This window comes from Carassius auratus, chromosome 2, assembly GCF_003368295.1.
Source record: "Carassius auratus strain Wakin chromosome 2, ASM336829v1, whole genome shotgun sequence".
Taxonomy (NCBI): domain Eukaryota; kingdom Metazoa; phylum Chordata; class Actinopteri; order Cypriniformes; family Cyprinidae; genus Carassius; species Carassius auratus.
Genome location: NC_039244.1, coordinates 4,492,503 through 4,510,381, shown reverse-complemented (window position 1 = coordinate 4,510,381; position 17,879 = coordinate 4,492,503). Strand labels below are relative to the sequence as shown.

Here is a 17,879-nt window from a genome sequence, read left to right as displayed (position 1 = left end):
TTAAGAATGTGGAGTATGGGAATTCTGTCTGTGTAATGTATTTTTAAATGTGTTGTTTGGATAATCCCCATCTCTAGGCCTTTGATGCATGCCTTCCTGTTAAGACGAAATTGTGTTTGTCTCATTCAGTCACCCTTTAAAACAGTTTCTGTGGTTTCATGTTTATTTCATTTTTGTAGAAGTAATGTTTCTGCTCTGTGTGTTTCACAACACACACACACACACACACAGATTTATTCTCAGGAAGATGACTGGTCTCTCTCTCACCAGTATCCTCTGCCGACTACACACACACACACACACACACACACATACACACACACGCATATATAACGCACACATACACACTTTGCACCGAATAGGAGACCTGTATTCTTGATCACTGTGTCCTGTAGCTATATTTTATATATATATATATATATATATATATATATATATATATATATATATATATATATATATATATATATATATATAATATTATTATTATTATTATTGTGAATGTCAATCACAAAGTGTCAAAGACCTTTCTTCTTTCTGATAATGTACTATTATATTTTCTTTCAACCTGAATTATAAGACACAGATTATGACTTAATGAAAGAAAAGAAAAAAAATAAAGATGGATTTTATTCTTGAAAAAGAAATGTCCCTTTTGATTGGTCTGCTTCAGCGAACTTTATTTCAGTTCAGTTACTTATAAACAATAATATAATATAGGTGAAGACATGCTTTTTAATGTGTTTTTAGTTACATAATTCTGTCTTGACTGCTGTTTTAATTCAAAACGTAGTAATAAACTCAACCTAAACTGTTTTTAAACACACGGGTAGATAAAGATTAACCCGGAAGCTGGATAGTTTGTATTTTTGCAAGCAACGAGACTCACTCAATCTACCAATCCGATCAGATAGTTACGCCTCAGAATTTTTCTATTGCCAGAGATACATAACAAAATACAAGTAAAATAATATAAAATACTTAATATAGATAGATTACAAAAATAACTTATAAGAATGACACATGCTTAGTACTGGGAGCTTTTAAAACATTAAACCATAGACAGTAATGGAATCCTGACGTCGACAAATAGCCGACCAATCAGAACTCTGTTTTAAACGCGAGCCGTGTGTGGGAGCGTTCTAGTTGCGTCGCATTGTAGATGAGCTGTGACGTGCACACTGCAAGCTCAAATTCTGGCCGATCAGGAAGAGGAGTTTGTGAGAGTTTTACCACAGCCTAGAGTTACATTTTAAAAATTAAATTAAATTACATCTAAATTTGTCAAAGCGACAGGAGCCGACGCAAACATGTCTGTTGCCGGACTAAGGAAACAGTTTTATAAAGCGAGTCAGGTGAGTGTTTCCACGTCAGCTGGTAACTTACACGAATGTCAATTTACAGACTAGATACAACAATACACAAATTATATTCCGCAAGTTACAAAGAAACATTTATTATGTCAGTTCAAGTAGTTTTGACTTACTTCACCCGGGGTCTCCACTGCTCTGGTAAAGTAAAAGTTAAAACACGGCTGTGTTTCAAAATGTAGTGAGCGCCCTACCTAGACAGCATATTCAACCATCAAACTTGGGTTTTGAACGCGTTTATGCAGGCGTCTCGTTAGATTTTGAGACATAATCACTGCAAATTTTATTTATATTTAATATTTTTTTATATATATAAAATTAATTTATAATATATGAGTAAACGCTTTGAGTTGCAGCATAAAAGCACAGATGAGTCACCCAGTAATTTGTTTTGCCAGCCATATAACTACATAAGAGCATCAATACAAACACTTTATGACTAAACCAAGCTCATATATATTTCCAAATAAAGTCTTTAAAGTTAGATCTAAAAATGTTTCCTATAAAGATTTTTATAGTCAATAACACATGCTATGACACTCCATATCAAAGAATTAACAGGTTGCTTTAATGGAGAATCATGACTTGAACACACTGGTTCTGACACCACCTCGACCATCATGTGGTTAGCAGTTCAGATGAAATTTAAAATGATATATTGTGGGTTTTGAGCAGGAAGCAGTGAATCACATGTGTTTTATTGGCAGAATACTCATGTTATTCAGCTCGTGTGCCCTACTATCTGCAGATGATGGTTAGTGTTAATTTGTAATGTGCTGAGAAAACATATTTGTCCTCTATATGGTATGAAAACATGTCCAGGTCACAGACAAGAGGTAAAATATAAGAATTTGTATGTATGCAATTGGGATATTGTATTCATGATTGTGCACATTTTCTTCTCAAATTCTCTTTACTTTAATGCAAAAATCGAATTCTCATTTCCATAATAGACATTTTACATTGTCTTTTTATTTTATTTTGTTTTTTAAATACTGTAATACCATGATTTTTATGCTAAAATATAGAAATAATCCCATATAAATACTTTTACAATTGACACAATAGGTTTTAGTTTTTTTCCCATTTTATTTTATTGAACATTTGCAATGTTGTTGTAGAAGGTTGACTTGAGTGTGGTAATTTGATCCAAATGCGTCTTTTTATCTGTTCTCTGTGAGTAATGACGCTGTATTTCATTGTGTGGTTGATAAACATCCCATTGTCAGATACTTCTGAGTCATGTGTACAATTCTAAGCTCATGCCAGGCCGATAAAGAAAGTGTTTTCGAATAAGATTCGTAGATGGTGTGCTTTTACTTATTTTTTAGCTGGATTAGTTTTTAATCCATGTCTTCTACTCCAAAATAATCATGCATTCAATCAGAAAGAGGCCTGTTTATCAAACACAGCGTAGATCAACTTTAGCACATGCAATTTCAGACATTCAGTTGTTTTTAGTCTTGCATTCCTTTACCTGCTTTAGCAAAACAAGTCTGACGTGCACCGACATGTTGCAGAAGAATCAGGTCAAGCATTTTAAAGTCAGACTTACAGTCCCTGAGCTTCATTACAATAAAAACTGAAGCCTGCAGGGTCAAAAATGCAGAACTTCCTGTTGTTCGTAGTTATTAAAGACTATGTCATTAGCTTACTATTTCACCTTTTTGGCGCGTGCCTACAGAGAACATGTTCCATCTCGATCTCATCACCGTTTGAAGTTGAATAGGATCATATTGTCTGTTTACTAGGCCTGAAAGCTGAGATATCTGTTATCAGCCAAATTCTTGAGAAACAAAACATGCATACTGATTCTACTAAAAATGTTCTCACAGTTATAAAGTATTTAGATGGTTCACGCAAAAATTCTAATTTGCTAAAAATGTTTTCACCCCCAGGCCAATGTAGATAAGTTTGTTTCTTGATCAGAGAAACTCTCATTCTGCAGTGAATGGGTGCCGTCAGAATGAGAGTCCAAAACATCATAATAATCCACAAGACTGTTTCTGTCAAAATCTCCTATTTTGGGCAGAAGCAACAGTTTAAGGTTAAAAACCTCTTAATGATGGATTTGAGGTTTTTTTTCCCACACTTTTCAAGCTTTTCACTTCACAAGACATTAACTGATGGACTGGAGTGGTGTGGATTACTTGAGGATTATTGTGATGTTTTTATCAGCTGTTTAGACTCTCATTCTGACGGCAACCATTCACTGCATGGCCTGAGGGTGAGTGCGTTTACTTTTACTTTAAATATATAACAGCAAGATGCAATGCAACAGCCAAAGACGTCCATCAATAGACATTTAAAACCAGCAGACTGAATGCAAATATTCCATCTATTGTGTTTGCCACTTCAGTGTCCGATACCAGCATGCTTTCTAGCTGCAAACTAGTTATCACATTATCAGCTTTGACTTCACCTGCTTGCCTTGAAAAAGTCCAACACTGTACAATATGTGTGTTTACACTGAAAAAGTTTTAAAGTGCTTTAATTTAAAAGTTTAGTTTAGTCGTCAGACTGGATTCTTGTTTACTGCATGCCCAACAAATAGGTCATTTTCTTTTAGGCTCTTCCCTCACTCCCTCCCGCCCTTTTTTTCTTTCATCTTTTTCTTTAGATAGCAGTTTCACTTACGAGTTTTGCTGGGTATTTACTGCACCAGATATCTGGTGACTGGTTGGATCACAGTATCTATGAACTGGACTGTGTTTCCATGCGGGCTCTTGTATTGTGTATTTCCTACTGTCTGATGCCTTTGTTCCTATTTGGTAGAAAAGTTGTCAGATTTGCTCTATGGCAGAGATAATTATGCAAATTGCAAAGCATAGGACTGCCGCATCGTGCAACGCATTATGAAAATGTTTGTAGCACAAATATTAGGGTGTTTATTTTTACTGATTTATTTTTAATTAAATAAAAGGGCTTATTTTTCTCAAGTGTTTAAAGATAATTCCAAGCATACAGGATTAGATGTGATTGCTTTTAAATTATACTGCTTGTTTTAAATTAAAGGCAAAACGAAGTTCACAATAAAGCTTAAAATCAGATATTCAATTATTAAATACAAATTCTACAGAACACAGAAAGTTTGGAATTTTTGTAACCTTGTGGGATATATATAATAAATATTTATAAAACTTTTCATCATTATCAGTTACCGTCCATTATAAAAATTTAGATATTGTAAATAATCAGGATTGGTCAAACATTGACAATGATAATGAGTGATGTGTTTGATCAAAAACACCTGAACAGTTCTGATTACTTTAAGTGAAAACAAGTGTTTTAAGATGAGTCATAAAATGAGACCGACTGTTTTGTATAACTGTATTTCATTTCTCATTTAGGAAAGTGATCTGTTTGATCATTATCAGTGTCCACACCTCTATCTGAATCATGTTAGGCCGTTCAAAGAGCCACTGTATGAAAGGCTGTCAGGCAAAGATGCATGTGTTCCTCTCTGAACACTGGGTGTGGGTTTTACAAACAGACCAGTTATGTTTAATATTTGGCTCATATTCGTGAAAGACAAAGAGCTGTGAAAATCTGTACGGCAGCAATCAGAAGTTTCTTCCACATTTATTATCTTTCAACTTTTAGTCTTACTTGTAAACTTGCTTGTTTGCTTCTGTTTAAATAAACTCTCACAAACACAACTCTGTTGTTTGTGCAGCTTTAGCATGACCAGTTCTGTAAAATAAAAATGACGTGTAAAACATAAAGCATCCTGATACTTGAAAAGTTAGTGAAAACAAAAGAACTAAACCGTTACAATGATTCGCAAGAATGATGATAACTAAGACGTTTTAGAGTAATTATAAGCTTGATGGATTTTGCCTCCTATGGGCTGTGCTGTTTGGTATCATTTGAATATTTTCCTTTGGGAAGATCTTGATAAACAAAAGGCTTCCTGTTTAGTGGAATACAATAGTCCATACTGTCTGTGTTTGTGTTTGAAGAGAGTTCAGCTCATAAAGGAGGAGTGCTTTTGTGTGAAACTGAGTGAAAGTATTTGTGCCGCCCCAACAGGAAGTGTCATTGACAAACAACAGAAAGAGTCCATTCCTGCCCGAATTTCTTTCCTTTGGCTGTTAATTCTTTTTTTCTCTTCTGTACACACAAATGTAGTTAGTAGTTTAAGGCTAAGGAGAAGTGTGATTTTAGGTCTCTAAGTGGTTTGACTTTGAGTTGTCAGCTGGTGGTCAATAAAACTCTTGATGTGGCCTAATAAGCAACCACGAAGAAATGAGTTAAAAATCACTTTGGCAGCTGCATAGCAATGTTTTGGACACCACCTTTTAATTAGATGGATGTACAGTATAGTGGAGAGTGAATGAAATAATTGATGGAGAATGGGAGTAGACTTGGGAAATGTTGCAGAGACTTGAACCTGCAGCACCCACATGAGCAGTAAAGCACAATGTATCAGGAGCAGGGTTATTCAATAAAACTAAAGCAAAACGAAATGCATGTTTCCTGAAGGATGCGATCTCGTAATCGCTTAATACTAAAATAAGTTTGGCTAAATACTTTGTGTAAGGGTTAGGGGGATAGTAAATAGCACTAGCTAAAAAAAAACAAAACAAAAAACACACGTTATGTCTATTGAAAGTCCTTGTACTGATAGATGTCCTGACGTGTGTGTTTCAGATGATGAGTGAGAAGGTGGGGGGTGCAGAAGGAACCAAACTGGACGAGGACTTCAAAGACCTTGAGAGGGTAACACATTTTTAACATTCACATGCCTATGCCAATATTCAAGTACACAAAAAAGCTAAAAAAAAAAAAAAAAAAAAGACTTCCTGCTTCCTACTTTTAGGACATTCTTGTAAGAAATTAAACTGTAAAATGAACTAAAAACTTCCTTAGCACCAACACAAAGCTGTGAATGACTGACCAGCACAAATTCATCGTGGAAAAAAAATGAGCTGTCAAATAATTGTATAGGATTTTAACTATTTCTACTTCCACTTAGCCAATTCTCCACACTTCATGTTCGGATTATTGTTTGTAATAAATGATAAACAAACAAAGGCTTTGTATTTTGCCATTTAAATATAATGTTAAAAGCCCATTATTATAGATTTTATCCTGCAAAATCACTTGTCTGTTGTTTAATTTCAGTGTCATATTGACAACACTGGCTTTAGTAGTTCTTGACACTTATATTGGAATAAAAAAAAAGTGTTTAATACCACTTCCTCCCAAAGTACATCAGTTATGCATTACCGGAAGTTTCTCCACCTTTAGAAGAAGCCCCACCTCAAAATGAATTCTCAAACAACTTTACAGCTCATAACTCACATTTCTACTGCTTAATTCCTGTAAGAGCTTTAAGATTTTTGGTTTAAACAAGTTATTTGCATTAATTTCTGTGGTAAACCACAGCAAGCCACGGTCTATTGAGCCCGCTTCTATCAGTATCAGTCCGCTTCTTGAATGGCTTTTGTTTTAGTAGGTGTGACCGGTTTTGATTGTTTCAGCTCTTTCTCACTTCTTGTCAGTGAGAGACACACACACCTGTTCTCTGACATTTGTGCTTCACAGAAGGCTGAGGTCACCAGTAAAGCCATATCAGATGTGCTCTGCAAAACTGCTGAATACCTGCAGCCTAACCCAGGTGAAAACATGAATACATATTCCCCTTGTGCTGAATTTAAAGTCATATGCAAGATTTATATTAATTGGTTTATATTAAATGTAAAAAAAAAATGTGCATTACATCACTTGCTCACCAGTCGATCCTCTGCAGTGAATGGGTGCCGTCAGAATGAGAGTCCAAACAGCTGATAAAAACATCACAATAATCCACAAGTAATCCACACCACTCCAGACCATCAATTAAAATCTTGAAAAGTGGAAAGCTGCTCGTTTGTAAGAAACAAATCCATCAATTTTAACTTTAAACCATTGTTTGTGGCTTAAGCATATTCTATCCATAGTGCTTTCTTCAGTGAACAGTTCATCTCATCTGAATCAGGAGAGAAATATGCACAAATCAAGCACCATTTACAAGAGGAAAAATTCTTAGCAGTTCTAAACAAGTACTGTATTTTGATGGGTTTTGGTGTGAGAGGAAAACAGTTGCTCAACTTTTTCACTGGAGGAAGTGTTTTTACAGATAATGGACTCGTATTTTTGCCAGCGACAGTGTAAAATTAAATCCGCTTGATGAATTTGTTTCTTGCGGCTTTTCACAAAATGTTAATTGATAGATGGAGTGGTGTGAATTACTTGAAGATTATTGTTACAGTGTGTTTTCATCAGCGGTTCTCATTATGACGGCACCCATTCACTGCAGAGGATCCATTGGTGAGCTAGTGATGTAATGCTACACTGCTCTGTGCTTTGTTTGCTTTGTTTTTTTAAATAAGGAACTATTAGGGTTTAAGTATGTTTGGATATTTGTGCTGGAAAACAAGTTTTTTTCTTTTTTTTTTTTTTTTTCTCTGTCTGTCTTGTACTGCAGCATCAAGAGCGAGGCTGACCATGTTGAACACCATGTCTAAAATGCGGGGACAGGTGAAGAGCCCAGGCTACCCTCAGGCAGAAGGCCTTCTGGGAGAGTGTATGCTCAAATACGGCCGAGACATGGGAGAAGACACCAACTTTGGTGAGAGGACTGTTCTTTCTTACCGGCAATTACAAAAAAACTGTAATGGGAAACCATGTCATTCATATTATTTGCCTAAAGCATAAAAATCTCTCTTACAGCAACATGTATCAGCACACAGTGAAACCGGAAACAAAACCTATTCAGATTTTCAGCATCTTATTATTAGAGACCTGTCAAACATAAACTATTATATTTCACTGTTTAATATAGATAATATAGTATCTTTGTTTTTAAAGGGTTAGTTCACCCAAATGTTAAAATTATGTCATTAATAACTCACCCTCATGTCGTTCCAAACCCGTAAGACCTTCGTTCATCTTCGGAACACAGTTTAAGATATTTTAGATTTAGTCCGAGAGCTCTCAGTCCCTCCATTGAAGCTGTGTGTACGGTAAACTGTCCATGTCCAGAAAGGTAAGAAAAACAACTTCATAGTAGTCCATGTGACATCAATCAGAGGGTCAGTTAGAATTTTTTGAAGCATCAAAAATACATTTTGGTCCAAAAATTTAAAAAAACGACTTCTTTATTCATCATAGTCTTCTCTTCCGTGTCTGTTGTGAGCGCGTTCACTGCAGTTTGTGATATCCGGTTCACGAACGAATCACTCGATGTAAACTGATTTTCTTGAACCAGTTCACCAGATCGAACTGAATCATTTTAAACTGTTCGCATCTCCAATAAGCTTTAATCCACAAATGACTTAAGCTGTTAACTTTTTAAATGTGGCTGACACTCCCTCTGAGTTCAAACAAACCAATATCCCGGAGTAATTCATTTACTCAAACAGTAAACTGACTGAAGTGATGTGAAGAGAGAACTGAAGATGAACACCGAGCCGAGCCAGATAACGAACAAAAGATTTACTCATTCTTGAGTCAAGAACAGGTTGCATCGGCTGTTGGATCACCAGTAGTGATGGGAAGTTCGGTTCTTTTCCGAGAACCAGTTCTTTTGGACAGTTTGATTAAATAAACCAGTTGAAGAAAACGATTCACCGGTTCTTTTGCGCTCGACGTAATGGCATCGTTGGCGATTATTGCCCTTCATTCAAGCCTTCGGTTTACCTGGGCTCATAACATTAGCACAAAATCAGTTCAGAATCATTCACCAAAAGAATCAGTTCAGTTCAGACGCTCTGTGTGTGAGTCTGCTTCACGCTGAATCACACATGCGCAGTATCATTAGCTCCTCGGTTCTCGAATTGGACTTATCTGACAGAAACGGTTGTATTTTCGTATGCTTCAAAAAATTCTTACGGACCCTCTGATGTCACATAGACTACTTTAATGAATCATTTGGAACGAAATGAGGGTGAGTTATTAATGACACAATTTTAATATTTAGGTGAACTAACCCTTTAACAAAACACTTTTGTGCTTTTTGTTTTGATGTTCTCCATCGGATCCATAGGTGGTGCTTTAGTGGAGATGGGAGACGCTATGAAGAGACTGGCAGAAGTGAAAGACTCTCTAGACATTGATGTCAAACAGAACTTCATCGACCCTTTCCAAACTATAGTCGACAAGGACCTGAAAGACATAGAGGTGGAAAACTGCAACCAATTGCACTCTAAAATCAAATGAAAGTTTATTCATTAAATATGTAATAATCATGGGCTAAATATGTGACCATTACATATAATTAAATATGATAATATGCTCTGATTCTTCCTCAGCATCATCTGAAAAAACTGGAGGGCCGTCGGCTGGATTACGACTACAAGAAGAAGCGTCAGGGGAAGATTCCGGATGAGGAGGTCAGGCTAGCAGCAGAGAAGTTCAAAGAGTCCAAAGAATTGGCTGAAACCAGCATGCAGAACCTTCTGGATACGGACGTAAGCTCAGTTCATCCTGTTGGAGTCAGTCTCTGATCATCTTCTTTTTAAAATGCTGAAAGGCATTCTTAACACTGAGGATGTGGTTTATTATTAGCTGTTTTTTAACGGTAATCAGACTTTGTCACAAATTGCTTCTGTAAAAAGCGCCTGCCAAAAAATCTGTTTTAAAAGCCATATGCAAATTACAATTTGAAAAGTACAATTACAAAATTCAAAACATTCTGCTTTGGAATTATTTTGGTTGCTTTCAGGTTGCTTAAAGTAATGAGTAATAGCAACAGTGATGCTTTGCCTGAGCCAACAGCACTAAAATTCTAATTAAATAACGCCCTATTGGAAAGTTTTTATAGTCTGGGACCAGGGAGGGTCGTATAATGGTTACAGTCGCAACAGTGATCCACATCAGTGAGTGCTGGAGATTTTCCAGCCAACACATTTATCGGTCTGTTTTATCGACACTGGACTGTGAACACTTCTGATGTTTCTGATTATTTGCTACAATGGTCACAGAGGCCTGTAATTAAACACTGTCATTAATGTGCGCTAACATAAAGTTCCTCAATGCCATGTATGCAGTAACGGTCTGTTAGTTCAGTGGTGTACATCGAAGTAACATGGAAAGACTGTACCACAAATTTTCATGATTAATATATTTATTGTATTTTGCATATTGCATCTTTAAAAAATGCGAAAGTTGGAATGCTTATTGTTGAAGAAGTGACAAAAGAATCGTATATTGTGCATTTTTTTTATTAAAAAAAAATATATTTTCTAGAACTTTGTAGTGTTCTATGATTTGAATGTAAAGCTCCTTCCAGCTGTTTCCAGGAGCATTTTATTTCAAGTAACGAAACTTGAAACTAGTTTAGTTTTAGTTTTAATTTCTATAATATTCTTGGTGGAAATCCAAAGGTGTGTAGGGTGTCCCATTTGTTATTTCATATATAAGTTAACAACATTTAGTGAGGTTTAAGCTAAAGATAAAATTGTTTACCAATTCTGTAGGAAAAGTGAATTTGGTTGAGATTAAAAGTTGAAGCCCTTGTGAAGTAACAGAAATAGAGATGCAAAATCAGCGAAACCTAAAAGAGGAAGCTTCCAGCTCTTTATTCGAAGGCAATAACATCGTGTCATGCTCTGGGTGTGTGTTGTGTGTGTGTGTTTGTAGGTGGAGCAGGTGAGTCAGCTCACAGCTTTGGTCGAATCCCAGCTGCAGTTTCACAGACAGTCTGTTGAGGTCCTGGAGGAGCTGGCACAGAAAATGAGAGAGAGGTGCGAGATCAACATCCATGATATTTCTCTGTCTTCATCACATATATAAATATTTATCATGTCATTCAAAACCAATTTGAAATTCTTCTTGGATTCATGAAATTTGGATTCATGATCATGGTCATTTTTTTTATGCAGTTATATTGAATGGGGACTAAAGCTTTCAAACTACAAATAGAATGCAAATGTATTGCAAAAACATTATTAAAGAATTCCATATGGCCTCTGCACCATACCAAGTGTTCTCTCTCTCTCTCTCTCTATATATATATAAATATATATGCATTTATTTTTTTTGTGAAATATTTTCAACCTCTGATAGATGGTTTTGCTGTGTGTGTGTGTGTTCATGTTTGTGTATGTGTTCTGCAGAGTAAACGAGGCCGAATCTCAGCCACGGCAGAAACGGATGCCTGCCTCCAAACCCAATTTTGATTGCTTGGAGTCAGAAGACTCTGACGGAGGCTGGAGTCCGTCAGCTGCACCGTCATCACACGTGTCCACAGGTGAGCTCACCCTGTTTATTTACATAAGCCTGTTTCTTTATTAGAGGAATTTAGCTTTGCATAACTTGCTCTCCAATGGATCCTCTGCAGTGAATGGGTGCCGTCAGAATAAGAGTCCTAACAGCTGATAAAAACATCATGATAATCCACACGACTCCAGTCCATTAATTAACGTCTTGTGAAGTAAAAAGCTGTGAGTTTGTTAGAAACAAATCCATCATTCAAATGTTTTGACCTCAAATTTGTTGCTTCCAGCAAAAATCAATAACCCATAGTAATGCTAATTCCAGTGAAAAAGTAATCTCGTCTGAAAAGGGAGAGAAATATGCATTGTTTTAAGCACAGTATGTAATAGAAAACACTCAAAAACCATTCTAAACACATATATCGCTAGATTTTAATGTGAAAGGACAACAGGGGATGGACTTTTTCACTGGAGGAACTGTTATTATGAATTATGGACTCATATTTTGGCAAGAAGCAAAAGTATAATGTTAAAACGCCTTGATGGGTTTGTTTCTTATAAACACACAGCTTTGCTTGCTTCACAAGGCATTCATTAATGGACGGGAGTGATGTGGATTATTGATGTTTTTATCAGCTGTTTGGACTCATTCTGATGGCACCCATTCACTGCAGAGGATCCATTGGTGAACAAGTGATGACATGCTACATTTACTAAACTTTTTTTTTTTTTTTTTTAAGAAACAAACCTATCGACATCTTATTTTTTGGTTTAACTATTCTAAAAAAAAGAATCAACAGCAGAGACGGTGTGTTTTAACACATGCAGACTCAACTGTAAATTGAACAACATTTTCGGGGAGGCCTAGATTTGATTTGAATTTTTCATAGAGTCACAGTCTGAATGGTAACGGTAGATATGAAACACCGAAAGCCATTACGTGTGCAATTGACAGACCTTACTTTAGGAGCTTTCTTTTAGACCTTCCTTCACTCAATTTAATGGCTTTCCTGAATGATACTTTGGCTCACACGTTACAGCTTTTTTCTGAAAATCTTTTTAATCAAGTGCAAGGGTTAATGCAAATCATATTCTTCGATTTATGTCACGAGAAGCTCAACAGATTTCCACATGCTGCACAGGTTCATTCTCATGAAGTCTCTAGTTTTCACGGAGATGACACAAGCAGCACATGTTCTGTATGGAGCGCTGCACGCTGTGGACTGAGTGTAGACTTCATATTTTAAAATGTTGGCTTTCCAGAACCTACACCAGTCGGGCTGCCCAGACACCCGGTGACTTACTAAAAAGTGTTTTGATTTTGTGTAAAATGGAAACCGACTGTCTGAGGTTGTTTATTAAACGGCCTTCCAAGGCACAATAATGTAATATCTATTATTTTTTAACAAATTGAAGTTCGCTTTAAATTTTAATTTAAATAAGCATTATAGCCAATATGCTTATTTCTCGTAAGTAAGTTTATTCATATGCTGAAAAAATAGACTTTTTTCAATTGCTCAGTCAGACAGCATTTGGATTCTTTCAGCCATTTGTTGATTCACATGCACTGAATTCTGGGAGTCTGATCAGTTATGGAGTCAAGAAAGTGATGTTTAAAATCATGCATTCATCAGTGGTAAAGTTCAGTGCATTTCAGTTATTTTCTAATTTACTATTATGGGATCACTTAATATTTTCAATTAGCTTTTTTTATTATTTGGTTTTAGTTTTAGTAATTGCAGTACTTTAACTTAAACAAATAAGATGACAACTGAATATGTTTTAAGTCTAAGCTTTTCATCTATTTATTTTCCTTTTTTTTCAAATAACAAATATTAAATTGCTAAAATTAAGAGCATTGCAGTGTTACATACTATTATAGTATTTATTAATGTCTTCAATCATTTTAATTTTAGTTTATGATTTATGCTTTTGCCATTTTTTATTATTTTGTTATATTTCTGTTTCGCTTTAATTTGTTTTTATTTTATTTTTGTAATTTTAGCACTTCATCTTAAATGTATTTCATTAACTTAGTTGCCAATGTAACAATTTTAAATTGCTCTATTTTTTCATTTTGCTCTTGTTAACAATAACAACACTGATGCATTGCATTGTGGGATATAGTATCGAGGCAGTGTGCTCTGTAGTGTACAGCACGTTCTGGTATAATTCACAGTTCATGTAGTGTGCACTCTGTGTGAAGATGAGCTTGTCGTGCTGTGTGTGTGTGTGTGTGGATGGATGTCTGTGTCAGCTGGTTTCAGTGTGAACTGTGTGTGGAGCCACGCAGAGACTGACTATTGTTTCTCTTTCTCTTACGTCAGCGGCCCACTCTTATAACAGCCCATCTTCCCATCAGAAACGCAGAAGTGAGTCACACACAAACACACACTCGACATAGTGAAGAGCTTTTATTCTATGCAAGTTTTTTCTTCAAGCTTCAAATCTCAGTGAAAATAATGTGAATCAGCCACCTGCTAAACGCACACACACACATAACAGACCCATGATGAGCACAGACACATCACTCGTGTGTGTGAGATGCTCTGTGTGTGAGATGCGTTTAGTTTCCCTTCATAAGATAAATCCAACAAGTGCTCAATCTGCCACGTGTTGAATTCTCCACCAGGGAGCTTGTTTAGCTAAAAAATGAGTCGTTTATTAATATCTGCATGAACAGTTTAAGAACATCTCACAGATACACAAACAAGCTGCCTCGCTGTCTACTGCCTACATAGGTTGCCTTCTAAGACAGCATCCTAATCTATATGGAACTTTATCAGTGACTGATTTGGATTGAGCTAAATAGGCAGCACATGCACCACAATTAGCAGTGATACCAATAAGTTAATGCTAATGTTTTAAGTTAGCATTAAGGTGGTTCAATTTGAAGTGTTCACTGAGTGTTGTCTAGCATGCGGAGGGTTTGGATTGCTTGAGAGCTAGTATTGATCTTTTTGGAGCCTGCGTGTTTGGAGGTAGCAGAACTGTTTTGTTTTTTCTTAATTAAACCAAGGCACACCTTTGCATAAATGCAGTATTGCATGTACATAATGCTAAATATGTTTGGTATATGTCAGTTTTTATTAAAGACATAATTTAATTTCATTGGCACTTTTCACAAGTTGAATACAAATGGCTGTCTCTTCATTTTCTATTCAATAAAGGTACCAGTCAGAGGTTCTTTGGAGAGAGAACTATTAGATATGTTAAATATTGTCTCACATGAAATTAGCACAGTATGGAAAGAAGCTACAACAAATTGTTAGTGTTGACTGCCAAGATTATTGTAAGTAAAATATATTTTCTTAATACCGGTATATAGGAAATACAAGTTTTTTACTAAATATAAACCAACACCTTGTTACTTATTATAGTGTATAAATAATTAATATAAAATATAATATTGTTTAAAATTAAATGTATAATATATTGTTTATATTAATAATATTGTGTAAATGTAAAAATATTGTTTAGAATTTTACAAATGAATACAATTTACAAATGTAATGCATTTATATATTAATATAATGATTTTTTTTTTTATTTGTATTAACCTGGAATTTCATTATTATGGAAACTGCTTGATAAAAATAAGAAATGATACAACCTTTTTTGAAATTGTATTCATGATTTTAAAAAGCATCTTTATGAATAAAGTTTTGCTAATACTTTATTAAATATTTCCAGTTAAAAGGCCCTTTTAATTTGATGTTCCTTATGCGTACTTCCAGTAATCTGTCCTCTTTCACTCGCTCTGTTTACCTTTTCTCCTCCTCCCTCTCTCTGTGCATCTTCATCTTTTTTCTGCTCTGTTCTAATGCAATCTTCTGTCTCCATAGTGACAGATCAGCCATGCTGCAAGGCATTGTATGACTTTGAAGCGGAGAACGAAGGAGAGCTTGGCTTCTACGAGGGTGACGTCATCACACTGACCAATCAAATAGACGAGAACTGGTTCGAGGGAACCGTACACGGGCAGACCGGATTGTTTCCCTGCAACTACGTAGAGGTTATGGTGCCGCTGCGGCACTGATCTCACACAAAACAGGAAGAGGAAGTGCAATTCCAGGTACAGGACAGGGAATAGGGGGACAATTTTGACACTTTGACCTCCTGAAAGAAATGCTGGAATAATATACAGTACGAGTTTGAATGATTATTTGTTACTTAGGCTTCAGGTCAAGAGTTTTAGTTCATCATAGAAAACTCTAGCATTCCCCAAAGTACAATAAACATCATTGAGAAGATGTCAAAGATAAATCTGTTTTGTAAGAGTTCATTCAAATGGATTTTATTTTCATATTCAGTTTCCTATACTGATGTTACAAAGAAGTGTCTTCTGTTGGTAATCACTGACCTCTAGTGGCCACAATTATGTATAACACCTTATTATGCATTAATTACTCATTCAAAGTTGATTCTAACAACAAAACAAAAAGGAAGGTCAACAGAAAAATAAAGCGGTTTCTTTACATGACAGTCAACAGGGATAGCTTACTCAAATAGAAATAAAATTTTAGTGTCTCACCCTCATGCTGTTCCAAATGCGAACCAGAAGTACCAGTTTATGTTTATGTACACAACAATCATTTTTACATTCATTTTCTGCATGATTCCATCCCTCGCTCTCTTTTCTAGAAAGGGGAACCTTTACAAATCTCCTTCTGAACTGTTCTTGTGTTTCTTAGAACTATAGTAGGACACACACAAAAGTGCGTGAACCACTTTTGTTATTGTTTTTTTGTTATTGTTTGTTGTTGTTTTTTTTTTTTAAGTCCAGATTGTTTTCATTCTGGGTTATTATGGCTTTAATCTGTTCCCACTTCCTCAAAGAGGGAAATGCGAAGTTCCTCTAACCACTGATCTTGGTTCAGTTTCTACTTCTCAGGGAAAAGGTTCGTCTGCTGTAATCCTCTGTACAGAGAAACTCACTGGGATTCATTTATAATACTCAACATGTTTTGTTCTGAACATTCTTGCCTAAAGTGCAGACCACTGAAATCTGTTGCCTTGCATAAACCGTACCAAGCAAATGTTTACATGGTTCCTATATCTTTGTATTTGTGAATTTTCCTCATCTTTTCAATGCAATAACGATATTCAACTTTCTACTACTTTATTTTGAAGAAACCGTCTATAATCACTGCAAATATCAATTACATATTTCCAATTTTTTTTTTAAGGACAATGTTAGAATGACAGTCATATGCCATAGTTTTAGATGACAAAAGGAAAGATTTGACTGGTTTAGATTATCTAGCATTTTGGATCGGTTTATATTTCAGATTTGGTTTTGTTTTGTTTTTAACCCCAAACCATTCCTGGGATCTTGACAAGGGAATGGTGAAAACTGGGATCAGGTTGTAATCGGTGTAGAGTTACTGTAGTGAAAAAAGTAGAAAATCAGAGCTGTTGGAAAGCGTAATGATCAATGTTGTGCATCATAATTGGTACGTACTGTAGATCAGGATATACCACAGCATGTTCAGAAAGAATGATTTCAGCCATCACCTCCTTCAATGTGCCTTTTTACTCTTTTATTCGTGTGATCACAGGTACATTAGTCAGCAGATCTGATTTCATGTGATTCAGTAGTTTCATGCCGAAAGGAACCAGTGTGATGAGTTTTTGTGAAGTATAAACGTCATTGTGTTTGGGGTTGAGGGATGCTGGTCCTAGGTTTCAGGTTCGAGTCTTGCTCTGGTAACTCTGTTTTACCTCGTACTGTAGTACTGTACTCTCAGCCTCTTACATGTGCTCTGATGTTGCTGACACTACACTGGAAAGTAATCATATTCTGTTATGTGTAGAATGTATTATATGTAATGGAAACCTTGTTTGTGCCTCTATTGTCCCTGGTTAACCTTGTTCGACCTCAAATCTAAAAAAATATATATTTTTAGAAAGTGTTTCAGAAATAATGCTTCTTTGAATCAGTATTTCCTGCATAATCCATTTGTGATTTATGTTTTGTTATGAAAATGTGCAGGGATAAGAGAACATTGTATATTTTAATTTTAAATAAAGGTGGAAAACTATATATGTGTGTGTTTTCTCTTGGGCAGTGATCACTTTGAGTGGGTTTCTCTCTCCGGTGAGCGTGAAGTAGAACGATTGGACTGGAGCTGGAGTTGAGGAATTACAGAATGCTTTCGACAATCAAGTGGTCAAATGTTGTTGTTGTTGTTGTTTTTTTGTTTTTGGTTTTTTTTTTTTGCTCACTATATCTCAGGTTTTGCGTTACTGGAATGGCACGTTAAAGGATTTGTTCAACCCAAAAATTTAAATTGTCAAACCATTA

General features: G+C 35.6%; 1 protein-coding gene across 2 annotated transcripts; it reads left to right on the top strand.

Moving 5' to 3' along the window:
* The first annotated feature begins 1,144 nt into the window (after positions 1 to 1,144).
* LOC113113386 (endophilin-A2-like) lies at positions 1,145 to 17,618 on the top strand. 2 transcript variants are annotated; one of them, XM_026279541.1, is made up of 10 exons: positions 1,145 to 1,355; positions 6,024 to 6,092; positions 6,921 to 6,993; positions 7,843 to 7,986; positions 9,403 to 9,536; positions 9,668 to 9,826; positions 10,998 to 11,101; positions 11,474 to 11,607; positions 13,900 to 13,944; positions 15,418 to 17,618. In XM_026279541.1, the coding sequence occupies exons 1-10, from the start codon at positions 1,311 to 1,313 to the stop codon at positions 15,609 to 15,611; spliced, it is 1,101 nt and encodes a 366-aa protein (XP_026135326.1). In that variant the 5' UTR covers positions 1,145 to 1,310; the 3' UTR covers positions 15,612 to 17,618. The 2 variants fall into 2 exon arrangements, with proteins under 2 accessions (XP_026135326.1, XP_026135335.1); XM_026279550.1 differs by lacking the exon at positions 13,900 to 13,944 and having other exon boundaries at positions 1,311 to 1,355; positions 15,418 to 15,611.
* The last annotated feature ends 261 nt before the right edge of the window (positions 17,619 to 17,879 follow it).

Excerpts from the sequence above, each read along its gene's own strand:
- LOC113113386 (XM_026279541.1), top strand. The coding sequence starts at position 1,311 with ATGTCTGTTGCCGGACTAAGGAAACAGTTTTATAAAGCGAGTCAG. Across the intron at positions 9,537-9,667 it reads AGGACCTGAAAGACATAGAG|CATCATCTGAAAAAACTGGA; the intron begins GTGGAAAACTGC and ends ATTCTTCCTCAG. Across the intron at positions 13,945-15,417 it reads TTCCCATCAGAAACGCAGAA|TGACAGATCAGCCATGCTGC; the intron begins GTGAGTCACACA and ends CTGTCTCCATAG.